Source organism: Electrophorus electricus, chromosome 25, assembly GCF_041902795.1.
Source record: "Electrophorus electricus isolate QZ-2024a chromosome 25, ASM4190279v1, whole genome shotgun sequence".
Lineage (NCBI taxonomy): Eukaryota > Metazoa > Chordata > Actinopteri > Gymnotiformes > Gymnotidae > Electrophorus > Electrophorus electricus.
Window position 1 is genome coordinate 12,357,501 of NC_137521.1, and position 14,245 is coordinate 12,371,745.

The 14,245-nt window shown below is 47.8% G+C and overlaps 1 protein-coding gene across 5 annotated transcripts in view; it reads right to left on the minus strand.

Annotated features, from left to right (window-relative positions):
- Positions 1–11,040, minus strand: part of itgb4 (integrin, beta 4) — a 28,995-nt gene extending 17,955 nt beyond the window's left edge. The window contains exons 1-11 of one of the 5 annotated variants that reach the window (XM_081707552.1): positions 10,690–11,040; positions 4,681–4,760; positions 4,046–4,128; positions 3,499–3,594; positions 2,736–2,940; positions 2,038–2,134; positions 1,713–1,884; positions 1,030–1,293; positions 645–734; positions 414–536; positions 30–197 (exon numbers count right to left, since the gene is read on the minus strand). In XM_081707552.1, coding sequence (XP_081563678.1) covers positions 30–197; positions 414–536; positions 645–734; positions 1,030–1,293; positions 1,713–1,884; positions 2,038–2,134; positions 2,736–2,940; positions 3,499–3,594; positions 4,046–4,128; positions 4,681–4,753 — 1,371 coding nt within the window. In that variant the 5' untranslated portion in view covers positions 4,754–4,760; positions 10,690–11,040. Of the gene's footprint in view, positions 1–29; positions 198–413; positions 537–644; positions 735–1,029; positions 1,294–1,712; positions 1,885–2,037; positions 2,135–2,735; positions 2,941–3,498; positions 3,595–4,045; positions 4,129–4,680; positions 4,761–6,828; positions 7,339–10,689 lie in introns of those variants that run through there. The other 4 variants (XM_081707551.1, XM_081707553.1, XM_027026927.3 and 1 more) reach the window with 4 other exon arrangements.
- Positions 11,041–14,245: the final 3,205 nt, after the last annotated feature.

Sequence of the window (14,245 nt, forward strand, 5' to 3'; positions counted from 1 at the left end):
GAAGGTTGTGGTTAGGCCAAGCCCCTCACCTTCTCACAGTCGCACGATTGGCAGAGAACACCGGCCTGGATTTGGAGGGCGGAGCTGAAGGTGGTGGGTTTGACCCTGACTGTCCCCTCCCTCTCATTAGTGTTCAGGCTGCACACAGGCCTATCATTCACACGGCTCTTTGCATTCAGACGCACTTTAAATTTACCCTGAAAAAAGGCCACAAAGGGGCAACATGGGGAGAGGCGAGACAGACGAAGGAGAACGAGACAGACAGACGCAGAGAGGCAGACAGTCAGACAGACACACAGCAGACAATCTAAGGCAATCAGGCTGTAGGTTAAATCTAGTGCTCTTATCACGAACACCAGGTGAGAACTATAACTGCAAGCTTTGGGAAGCTCTGGAAAATCACATGGACTCACAATTTCGCCTGGCTGGATCTGGAAGTTTCCATAGTCGGAGGCGACGCCGGAAGCAGAGAGGACCTGAGCACCGATGGCTTTGGGTTTGTTTTCCGCCTGGATTTTGATCTTGGAGCGAATACTCTGTGAGACACACACACACACACACACACACACACACAGTGGGATGAGCAGTTGTGTGTGCCTGAGCTGCTTTTGCCTGTGGACTGATGGGGCTGTGGAGCTGCACACCTCGAAGGCACTCTTTATGATGTTGAGGATGTTGGAGGAGTCTTCCTGCAGGACCCCCAACTCAGCAATGGGGAAGTAATGCACCAGTTTCTGTTCATCACACACACACACACACACACACACACACACACACACACACACACACACACACACACACACCCTTCATTTTAACTGAAAACCTGAACCCCGCCCCAGACTGGCTCTACAGCACTCTTATTAGAAATTAATAATAGAATTTAATAATAATAATTTAATAATAAGACACACCACGTCTACCGCGTTTATAAATTCAGCTGGCTAGAAATGAATACTATAAGAGTCAATTCAGCATAGTTTTATGTTGTTGTTGACGACCTCTCTACACTCCCATCTTCTGGTGTCTCACCTGGTAGTAGGAGAGCGAGTGGTTGGTGATGGCGAAGATGGGAATGATGTTGTGCTCCATGAGGACGTGCACCAGTGTAGGAACAGAGGGGTAGTCCTGCATGGTGGCGTGGGTGTAGCTGCCCTGGTCGTTCAGGTGGCACTCCTTGTCGTTACGTGCCAGGATTCCCGCCAGCGCATTCATGCCATCCGCCTCGTAGTGGAAGGCCGACTCGGTGGAGAACACGAGCAGGTGTGTGCTGTGCTTTCTCCACCCGATCTGAGACTGGTGGGAGAAAGTGAGTGAGAGAGAGAGAAAGAGAAAGAGAGAAGCTAACACTGTCTAATGCTGCCTAATACTAAAGGGCTAACACTGGAATGCTAAATCTAGAAGCACTGAAACACTGGAGGGCTAACACTGAAAAGATAACACAGGTTAACACTAAAGGGTTAACAATAAAAGTCTAACACTGGTAAACACTGAGGGGCTAACACTGAAAAGATAACACAGGTTAACACTAAAGGGTTAACAATAAAAGTCTAACACTGGTAAACACTGAGGGGCTAACACCGGCTAAACTCTTTACAAGTCACTAAAGTGTTGTACAGGTACATGTGTTTATAATTAGCATACAGTATATTTTCAGGTTTGGGTTCAAGCTTCGTCAGGCTCTGGTGAGCTGGGATCTGAGGTCTGGTGTGTACCTGGCACACAGCTGCTTGTAAGATGGCATCGAAGCCACCTTCAGGGGCGTCTAGGTTGCCAGATATCCGCTCCTTCTGCAGAATGTTCCTGAAGGTGCTGATGTTGCTGGTTAGAGTGATGACGTGTTGGAACGAAAAAGGGGGGTCGCTATTGGGCCACGGTTGGGCCAGTCTGCGGTGGGAGAGACGGGAGGGCGTGAGAGACAAAGGAAAGTGAGAAGAAGGAGAGAAAAATAATCAAAAATGTTACGGGGGGGCATAAAGAGAGGGAGTGGAACAGAGAGAAAGAGATTAGGAGATTAGGAGGTATATTAGGTAGACTCACTTAGTTGGCCTCATGTCTGTCTGCGGTTCAGTGACTTTGTCGACAAACTTGCCAAATCCAATAGTGTAGTCATCTGAGAGTGTCTTCACCAGCTCAGCTGTCCGGACATGATCAGGGCAGGATTACTCAGGATCTCATTATAAAATGCCTTTAAAATCAACTCACTCTCACACTGCAGAAAAATACTTATGAAAAGGTATTCAAGTTATCTGAAGTCCAGTGCCCTTAGACCAGAGGGGAAGGACCCCAGTCCATATAATCCCGCAGCCAGTCCACATTTATACCGGCCAACCTCCCCACCTGCAACTATGGGGCTGTTTGAAAAGCAAAAACAGAACCAAAATGTGGCACAGTACCCAACTCAACCCAACTAGAATACAACAAAAGCCATGACCAAACTCATAGTGCCCAACTATACCCAGAACTCAATCCAGCCTAGTACCAAACCCAGCCTAGTACCCAACCCAGCCTAGTACCCAACCCAGAACCCAGCTCAGTATGTAACTTGGCATTTTCCATAATTTACTATCAGATTTTACATTAACCTTTCGCATGCTGAGCTCTTTTTAAAGTCTCAGACTCTTCTGGGTATTCTGCGCATGCTTAACCAATCTGCCCAATCATAAGAGTTGATTATTATTATTATTATTATTATTATTGATACTGAAAAATTGTTATTATTACAACTCATCACTCACCCAACTCATCTCCCATCCTCTTGAGGTTGTCTAGATCATCGGACATGGAGTTGGAGAAGTCCATGAGGATGTAGAGGTCCAGTGGCCCGCGGGCAGGCTCAAACACCTCCATCTCGATCTCTCGCTCCTCCCCCGGTAACAGCATCATCTTCATCAGCTGGGGGGCCACCTGCGAGTGCTTCAGTCTTTTATTAATCATCACATTCTGGGGGGAGAGAGAGAGAGAGAGAACGAGGGAGAGGAGAAAGGAGAGATAAGAGAGAGATGAAGGGCAGATAGGGGAGGAGAGGGAGCAGAAAAGGAGGCTTGATTTTTTGGAAACCTTTAAAACTTCAACACTCCCTTTTTAAAACCCTTTCAATTTACTCCACCCACTGACCCTCTGTCCCTCCAAAACCCCACTAACAAACCCCCACATCCCCACATATATTCCTTCATACACACATCCCCACATTTACAACCCTGATTTGGACTGATTTTGTAGCAGTGCCATCCTGTGTTGGTGAAAATCCTGGCCAGCATCAGTGCTACTCAGTACGAGAACAGACGTGGTATGTGTGCAATTCCAGTTGGTTCCGTATTGGAATAGTGTGGACTCGGTATGTGTCTAGGATCCGTGTTGGAACAGTGTGGATGGGGTATGTGTCCAAATTCCGTGTTGGAACAGTGTGGATGGGGTATGTGTCCAGATTCCGTGTTGGAACAGTGTGGATGGAGTGTGTGTCCAGATTCCGTGTTGGAACAGTGTGGATGTGGTCCTCACCTCTTCCATGGACATGAAGCTCTGCACAGACACCATTTTGACACAGCCATGAGCCTTCAGGTTCTCCAGCAGGTCACAGCGATCGTAGGTGAACACCTGCTCCCACATAACAGAACCTTTCATGTGTAGTAAAGATGCATCAGGGTATACACAGCACTGCACAGATTAGTGCTCCTGCTCCAACTCACCCGTTCTGGTCCTGAAGTTAAATTAAAATGAAGCATTTCGACTGATTCAGGTATGTTAGATCACTGGAAAAAACCCACTAGGAACTAAAACTAGAACCGAGCCTAGCCCACGGAGTTCAGTTCCAGTTCTCCTCTAACCCACCTCACACAGGTGCACAAAGGCCTTCAGAACACCTGAATGAGTCACACCCACAGTGTTAGACTGAGGTTGTGAATGTCTGAGCCACAGTGACCCAGGTGAGCTGTGACCCAGCTGAGCTGTGACCCAGCTGAGCTGTGACCCAGGTGAGCTGTGACCCAGCTGAGCTGTGACCCAGCTGAGCTGTGACCCAGCTGAGCTGTGACCCAGGTGAGCTTACCTCATCAGGACAGTATGCACAGCCCATTCCCGTCTGCAAACAGGTGGAGCAGTTCACCGCTCTGCTAGCTGAGCAGGGATTCGCTGTGGACGATGTGAGAATGACGAGTCAAGTCACATAACGTCACACACAAAACAGGACATTCAGAAGTCACAGCCAAGTGCTGAATGAGCACCCAGAGACAATACCTTAAAATCACGTTTTTCATCAGTAGCTTATACCAGTATCTTATACGTATATTTAGTCCTGAGATGATGCCTGATTATGCCCTGACCAACCTGCTGACCATTTTCTCCACTAATAAAAAGGCTTAATGTGACACATGTTTACTAATTACTTTGTCATCTGTCATAGTTTCATATTCTGTACTTTTATTTGTGGTTTAACTGAAAACAGCACTTTGCTGGTGAAGAGAAAAACCTACCATGAGGTATGAAGTGCAAATACATAAATACTACAGTAAATAAAACACTATAGCACAGGTCAGTACTGAAGTATGTACTATTTCAGTATGTTCTACAGTCTGTACTTCAGTATATACTCCAGAATGTTCTACATTTGTACTTTGATATGTGTTGTACAAGCTAAAGTGTTGGTGTAAATGGTTTTGTGGTAGAGGGGGAACAGATCCATACCAGCTTCAGCATGGCCAACACACAGAGTCAGAAATACGACCTCCACAACGACACGCAACACCCATCTACCCATCGCAGACCTGTAAAACACACACACACACACACACACACACACGCACACGCACACGCACACGCACACACACACACACACACACACACACACACACACACACACACACACACACACACACGCACACGCACACACAGATCAGACAGGCTGCAGTAGTAGCTCATCTGTACACACCTGCACACTCTCACGCATATCACATAACAGACTAATTTATTAAACCAGGACATGCTGGATAACATTAGTGACACAGTATGGGTGAAAAGACATTCAGATGTTTATCTCTCGTCTAGTGCATGCACACACACACACACACACACACACACACACACACACACACACACACGGACAAAAACAATATATTTACATTATAACTTTTAAAAACTTTTCTTAACTTTATCTCAGGAGCTCAGAAGGCTGCCACCCTAAATCTCTTCTGACTGCCTTAAAAACACGACCACCTGTTAAATATCCTCCCTCTCTCTCTCCCCCTCTCTCCCTCTCTCTCCCTCCCTCTCCTCTTGTCTTGTCCACCCCCTCCACAGATCAAAAGCAGACGGGGTCAGTTTTACCCTCCATATATCAAGGCCCCTGTCAGAGAGCAGGAGTCACCCAAGAATTCCTCCCATCGCCTGCCCAGATGGAACACTCCTGCACAGCAGGCACCTAACCCCGCCTTTATTACCCACAATCACTGTCTGCACGTCAGCCACATGTCCTGATAAAACATTATATGACAGCAAAGAAAGCAATGTTAATATTATAAATGTTATTCCGGTGTTTTCCCAGAGATCCCAAATGAAGAACTGCTCTTGACTAAAAGTGCTGGAATTTCACTGCAAGATGAGAAAGTGAGGAAAAAAGAAAAAAGGTGAGAGAGAGAAAGAGAGAGAGAGAGAATGACGAAGAGAGTGTGTGAGAGTGAGGAAGAGTGTTTTAAGAGAGGTGAGAGAAAGAAAAACATCTCACCTTGGCCTTTACACCTTATTGTGAGTGTGTGTGTGCGCGCGGGGGTTGAGGGCATGCCCTGTAGGCTATAAAGGTAATATTTTAATGCAGTAAAGGAGTTTGGCCGAATAACCGTGACACGGTCAAGCGCACACACAGACTAGCAGCAGCCACTGGTCTCCGTGGACACCTGAAACATTGCAGGCACCTTCCTGCTAAACACCTCAACAAAAGCCAGACACACGAGACCAGTTAAATAAGACAAGACAGCCGGAGGCCCAGGCCCAGAAGAATGAACGAACGAACACAAACACACACAAAAAGAGGACAGAATCTCAGTACCAAAATCAGTGGTGACTGAAATAATGCACACACAGGTGAAACAGCCATTACACTGAACATGTGAACACAGATGAACTCAGAGGGCATCACGTATTTAGATTCAGGAAAAATAAATGATTTTTTTAAATGTTTGTTTAATACAGCAGATTTAGAGACCAAAATGATGACTCAAAGTAGAGACACATTCACTGGATCATTAAACATACAGAACAGAAACGGTCTCAATTAAAAGGACTCCACCTCACACACACACACAGTCTGACAAAACCTTATCTCTTCTACAACACCCCTGTGCTCGTGGTGTGTGTGTGTGTGTGGGGGGGGGGGGTCACCCTCTCGTGGGAGTTAGAAGCCAGAGAGAGCAAAGGTTATTAACCTCAGACGGCTTCCACAAGTCTGACATCTACCTTGTGATGGAGCAGACAGAGACACGGACAGAAGACAGACAGACAGGCAGACAGACAGACAGGCAGACAGACAGTGGAATTTCTCTCGCAAGCTTTCGGTGCATGTCCCTGCCGTGTGAAAAACTTACATCATCAAAAAAGTAGCATAGAACTATAATGTACATTTTATACTACAGTGATATGATGCACGACACTTCACATTCCAATCATATACAGAATAAAATCTGTATGTGTTAACAGTGGGTGAGAGATGTCATATGAAAATATGTTACTATATATGAAATGGTAGAAATGAATACACAGACAGAGAGAGAGAGAGAGAGAGAGAGAGAGAGCGAGCTTCCTTAGTTTTCAGTCTGAGCTTAGATTGCTAAACTCACAAACCTCTTTATGGGGACTTTCCCAATCCAAATGTCAAAGTCCAAGTTAGAAACAGCGAGATCAAACTCAAATCCTTTCACTCCGTCTCTGCTGTGTCACCTCCTCCAGAGGGGAGCAGCACTCCTCTGCTCCTGTTCCTGCACCTCCTCACAGGCGTGGCGGGACCTTCCGGCACAGCGAGGTCTTAACACAGCTTCTCTCTGTTCCGTCAGACCAGTGTCTGATCACCCGTCTGGTTGAGTGTGTTTGGGAAGGAGCGAGCTAGCACCCTGAAGAAGTGTGGGCAGCTGCTCCTTGGCCGTTTGCGAGTGTGCAGACTGGCTTTAAATCTCTCCCTTTCCACAGGAGCCCACGTCCAGTCTTCAGGTGCCTTTTGCAGGCTCCTCCCTTCCTCTGCTTCCCTTTTGTTGCCGTGCTGGTCGGCGTGGTAACGCGCGCACTCCACCTTCCTGCAGGCTGCGTCCTTACTCACCCTGCTCCCACATTCCAGCAGAGAGAGAGCTACTTCACCTGCCCACACCTGAGACAGGGAGCCTCGCCACTGCTCCGCGCGCGCCTGCTAAAGGAGTGGCATGCACAAATGGTGCCTACAGGCAACAAAGAATCCTCACTGTGCAAAAAACAGCTCATATACGCATGCATGCACATGCACGATTACACGCACGCACACACCCGCGCGCACACACACACACCCACACATTAGATAAGGCAAGTTATGAAGACATTAAATTGGTGGGTAAACTTATGAAAGAGGCACAATCTGTTTCACTGGGTTTGTACTGTACAACTGGCCGGTGGGTTACGACTGTGGTTCTTTGGAGAATCTGAACCAGCAATACAGGCCACTTTCCCAGTAGCTTGACTAAACTCACAAACTCTACCACAGAGTGAGTGAGTGAGTGAGTGAGTGAGTGAGTGTGTGTGTGTGTGTGTGTGTGTGTGTGTGCATGCGCGCGCGCAGGCACAGCAACACACCAGCTCTTACAAACTAAAACCAAAATGTTCAAAGACTCTATGATTCAAGACTTTTGGCTAAAAGATAGTAAAGAGGGAGGGAGGGAGTTCTACAAGAAAGTAAAAGGCTGAAGAACACATATTCCTGTGAGGACAAAATCAAAAGGTTGCAACCCTCCCTGCTAGAGAGCGAGAGAGAGAGAAGGAAGGATCAAGAGAAAGGGTGAGAGTGAGAGGAGGAGTGAAAATGAGACATAAGCAGGATGTCTAAACGGTCTAAGTGAAACAGACCATTATGTTGTCCCACACCTACAACAGGCGTGTGGGGTCACGCCACAATCAAAGGCAAAGAGAGTCCAAATTCAGAGTGGGGGAGAAAAATAGAAGATGAGCTTTATTGACCTCTGCATGTGCACAGTAACTGAAGACCTCACATACGGGGTCTTCCTTCATGCTGTTTGGCTGTGAGCTTCTGCCCTGGCCGCGCTTCCTGTGTGTGTTCACACAAGAGTCCACTAAGTGTATGAAAACACTGCAAGCAAACAAAGATAAATAAAATGTCACATGACCTTAAAAGAATAGATCCTTTGCAAATAATTCCCACAGCGAGATATCACAGGACGCTTCCACGCACGTGACCCATACCACATACGTGAACCATTTCACACGTGTACACCGTTCCACACACGAGAACGTACCTCACATGAGAACCGTACCACACACATGAACATACCACACACGTGAACATACACTGCCCTCCAGGAGTGCTGGCACAGAAACATCTAAACTGCCACTTCACATATGAGCATATGTGTCGCAGTAAAGCTCTGAACATGTATGATACTGAACGTGTAAGATACTGACTTCACATGTATGTTGACACGCGTTTCTGCAGTCTCAGGAGACCACAGGCATCTGGGCAGTCTAGATATTCTTCGTTGTTTTAATAATACATGGTTATCTGTATATAGTATTATGTCCTACTTTATTACTATAATATTACAGTGTTTTTTATCATATGTGATGACTCGACCTTTAGATGTGTAATTAAACTGTATGTGTGTCACCATGTTCTGCCTTAGAAACGTTTTGTGAAACGTTCCCTAGAGCATCTACAATATCTTGTTTTGGAGGTTTTGACATCACTGTCCTCAGACACTCGGCCTTCTCAAAAGTTTTCGATGAACTTCATGGTTGCCTTGGTGATTAAATTAATCTGATGAGTTCAGCCAGACTAATAAACACATTTGTGCATCGTGTCCATAGATGTGCATCACTGTCTGGCCATCAAACTTCCACAAGTGTGAACCCAGGTCCTGACATCAGGGTTTCATCTCTCAGTCAGTCTTGCAGCAGAAGACACAGGGAACCTCACAGGGAGCCAGAGGAAATGACGGACGTTGGTGATGTTGGTGTCATTGACGACGTTGCTCGGTAAAGGATTTCAGTGACTTGGTTTTGATGAGTTCTTATCATTCACATCTTCAGATGAACTGGAGATTACTTTCCTCCAGTGAGATTATTGTGCTCCAGTGAAATTGTCATCCTCCAGTGTGCTTCTTCTCAGAATTTCCTGTGCTGGTGTTTTGGCTTGGGGTTGTTCTCACGCACCCCTCGCTCACAATCTGTCAGATTTACAGCTGCAGAAGCTTTTGGCAAAACATCTCACATGCCCGCTACCATTGTGTAAGGGAGCAGCGAGATCGCTAATGTTACGCTGATTTATGCGTCCTGGCACACTCGGGCCTACAAAATGGAGCGGAACCAACATGCATGTGCTTGTCATGTTTGCCTCGTCTTCTGTAACAAAGCTTGTCTGAGTGGAAGGAACAGGACCGTCTCAAAGACTGGGACAGGGCAGGCTGTAGTATTTCATCACTTCATGTATTAAAACAAACAATTTGTGAGGTTATAGAGAACTAGTTTGGATAATTCGTGCAAAGACCAGTAGTGCACAATGTAAACATGCAGCTCAAGTCACATGGGGTGTGACCTAAACCTTCTCTCTGGCATCCTTCCTGAAGTCTACCTGAGGTCCAGGTGCTTAACTAGCCCTGCGTCAGCATATACTCACGCAGACGATAAAACGAACACACACACAGCAAATCCATAGCAACTTGAAAAGGAATCGTACTTTGCTACTAACAGCACTAAACACACAATGAATTCTGAATGAGTACAGGCTGGGTGTGTCCCCGGTCCATATGAGTCAGACAGCGTCACTCTCTTGCACTCCCCAAACACAGTGTAAACGAACACCATCCTTCATCCTTCTCGGTGGGGGCTATGGAATTATTCCGTTATTTCAGTCTTCCTGTCCAACACAATAACTCCAAACACCGTCACATTGCCGCTTGCTTTCAAAATACAACTTTGAGAAAAACCTTAGGCTGTTTTGACTACTCTATTAAATGATGCCAATACGACAGAAAACGTAATTAGTTGTATTAGTGATGGCCTCAGAAGCAGCCCCAACTGCCCCAGTGTAGAAATAAAGCAAAATCAAGCCTGACGGGCAGTCTTGACCTTGGTGTGCACGACCTGCGTCACACAACGCCACACCTCTCCACCACAGCTCTCCGACACCTTTGTTCGGTCCTCCAGGTTATGGAGTTGTAGCCGTGAGTCTGTGGGCCAACGAATAGCTTTTGGGCTCAAAACTAATTGAGGAGACATTTCAAAGTAACGTTTTTACCTCGTTTAGAGTCAAAGCAATGGACACAGAGCGCAAAACTCAGCTGCGACTACAACTCACGCAGACATTTTGTGCGCCAACGCCAGGGACAACGTGGGAGCAGTCCCCTCTCCCTCACACACACACACACACACACACACACACACAGAAAGTGAGAGAGAATAAATGAACAACTAAAATCAAGTTTTAAGAAAAGAAAAAAACGACAAACTTACTTTTAAGGAGCAAAACTCCACAACAGTCGCGGTCACTTAAAAGTTCAGCCTTTTTTAAAACAGCATTTTAGTTTCCCAGGAATGCCAATGCAAGTTGGTTTATATTGATTACTGATATTTGGAAGTGTTGGATTAAAGGGTTTCCTCTCAGACCCTCGTCCTTCCTGCCGGCGACTGCCGAGGTCCCCCGTTTTGGCAAAGCCCCTTTAGAAAGCCCCTTTAGGAGGAGGCGTGCATTAACATAACAATGGACCTCTTTCGCAGCCTTTCTGCTTGAGTTTGCAGAGAAGTGGCCAGACTGTGGCTGGGGAACAGCGCAGCGACCACCTCACCGCGTCTTCCTCAGCTTCCACGGGTCTTCAGACGTTGTGTAACGAGTCACGGGCGGCAGAGTGAGCAGGGCCTACGTGGGGTGTGGCAGCTTGCTCCGCACGACTCGCGTACAGACCAGCAACGCTTAGGCTTCGAGCCTGATGTATACAAGCGTATTTCTCAAATCAACACAGTTATCTCTTCCATCTCCCCCGAGATAAAACATTCAACAAAGCAGCCCCGGCGTTTTCATCTCTCAGCTCGAGGGTGAGCCAAGATTAATGTGCAGACTCTCGGAAATGGTGTTGGATGTTTCTCTAAGATCACGAGCAGAAACGTGTGAAGCCCGAGGTGGTTTGGACAGCGGAGAACCTCTGCATGGACTTCAGACAGGGCAGAAGTGAGGGGTGCACTAAATCATGAATGGCAAGGGGAGAGAGAGAGCCAAGGGTCATGTTTTCAAACGCAGGCTGGAAATTAACAGCCGCCTTCTGCACTCCTGAAAAATGGTGTTTAATTGTTACTGTAGATATTATGTTCGACTTTTGTGTGTATGAGGGAGCGCCTGCTTCAGGATAAGACTGGAGTAAAGGAAGGGTTCTTCAACTCCAACATTCCTCAGGAGTGATTGATAACATGTCATACATGGGGTGGAACAACCACAGGTAGAGAAGCATAATTTCAAGCACTGAAAAACACACACACACACACACACACACCCACACCCACCCACCTTCCCTAGAGAACACACACACCCACCCACCTTCCCTGGAGAACACACACACCCACACAGCTTCCCTGGAGAACACACACACACACACACACACACACACACACCTTCCCTGGAGAACGCACACACCCACACAGCTTCCCTGGAGAACACACACACACACACAGCTTCCCTGGAGAACACACACACACACACACACACACACACACCTTCCCTGGAGAACGCACACACACACACACACACACACCTTCCCTGGAGAACGCACACACACACACACACACACACACACCTTCCCTGGAGAACGCACACACACACACACACACACACCTTCCCTGGAGAACGCACACACACACACACACACACACACACACCTTCCCTGGAGAACGCACACACACACACACACACACACCTTCCCTGGAGAACGCACACACACACACACACACACACACCTTCCCTGGAGAACGCACACACACACACACACACACCTTCCCTGGAGAACGCACACACACACACACACACCTCCCCTGGAGAACACACACACACACCTTCCCTGGAGAACACACACACACACCTTCCCTGGAGAACACACACACACACCTTCCCTGGAGAACACACACACACACCTTCCCTGGAGAACACACACACACACCTTCCCTGGAGAACACACACACACACCTTCCCTGGAGAACACACACACACACCTTCCCTGGAGAACACACACACACACCTTCCCTGGAGAACACACACACACCTTCCCTGGAGAACAAACACACACACACACACACACACCTTCCCTGGAGAACACACACACACACACACACACACCTTCCCTGGAAAACACACACACACACACACACACACACCTTCCCTGGAAAACACACACACACACACACACACCTTCCCTGGAAAACACACACACACACACACACCTTCCCTGGAAAACACACACACACACCTTCCCTGGAGAACACACACACACACACACACACACACCTTCCCTGGAGAACACACACACACACACACACCTTCCCTGGAGAACACACACACACACACCTTCCCTGGAGAACACACACACACACACACCTTCCCTGGAGAACACACACACACACACACCTTCCCTGGAGAACACACACACACACACACACCTTCCCTGGAGAACACACACACACCTTCCCTGGAGAACACACACACACCTTCCCTGGAGAACACACACACACCTTCCCTGGAGAACACACACACACCTTCCCTGGAGAACACACACACACACACACACACACCTTCCCTGGAGAACACACACACACACACACCTTCCCTGGAGAACACACACACACACACACACACCTTCCCTGGAGAACACACACACACACACACACACACACACACCTTCCCTGGAGAACACACACACACACACACACACCTTCCCTGGAGAACACACACACACACACACACACCTTCCCTGTTGAACACACACACACACACACACCTTCCCTGGAGAACACACACACACACACACCTTCCCTGGAGAACACACACACACACACACCTTCCCTGGAGAACACACACAAACACACACACCTTCCCTGGAGAACACACACACACACACACACACACCTTCCCTGGAGAACACACACACACACACACACACACACCTTCCCTGGAGAACACACACACACACACACACCTTCCCTGGAGAACACACACACACACACACACACACACACACACACACACACCTTCCCTGGAGAACACACACACACACACCTTCCCTGGAGAACACACACACACACACACACACCTTCCCTGGAGAACACACACACACACACACACACACACACACACACACACACCTTCCCTGGAGAACACACACACACCTTCCCTGGAGAACACACACACACCTTCCCTGGAGAACACACACACACCTTCCCTGGAGAACACACACACACACACACACCTTCCCTGGAGAACACACACACACACACACACCTTCCCTGGAGAACACACACACACACACACACACCTTCCCTGGAGAACACACACACACACACACACACACACACACACACACACACACCTTCCCTGGAGAACACACACACACCTTCCCTGGAGAACACACACACACCTTCCCTGGAGAACACACACACACACACACACACACCTTCCCTGGAGAACACACACACACACACACACACACCTTCCCTGGAGAACACACACACACACACACACACACACACCTTCCCTGGAGAACACACACACACACACACACACACACACCTTCCCTGGAGAACACACACACACACACACACACACCTTCCCTGGAGAACACACACACACACACACACACACCTTCCCTGGAGAACACACACACACACACACACACACACCTTCCCTGGAGAACACACACACACACACACACACAAACACCTTCCCTGGAGAACACACACACACACACACACACCTTCCCTGGAGAACACACACACACACACACAAACACCTTCCCTGGAGAACACACACACA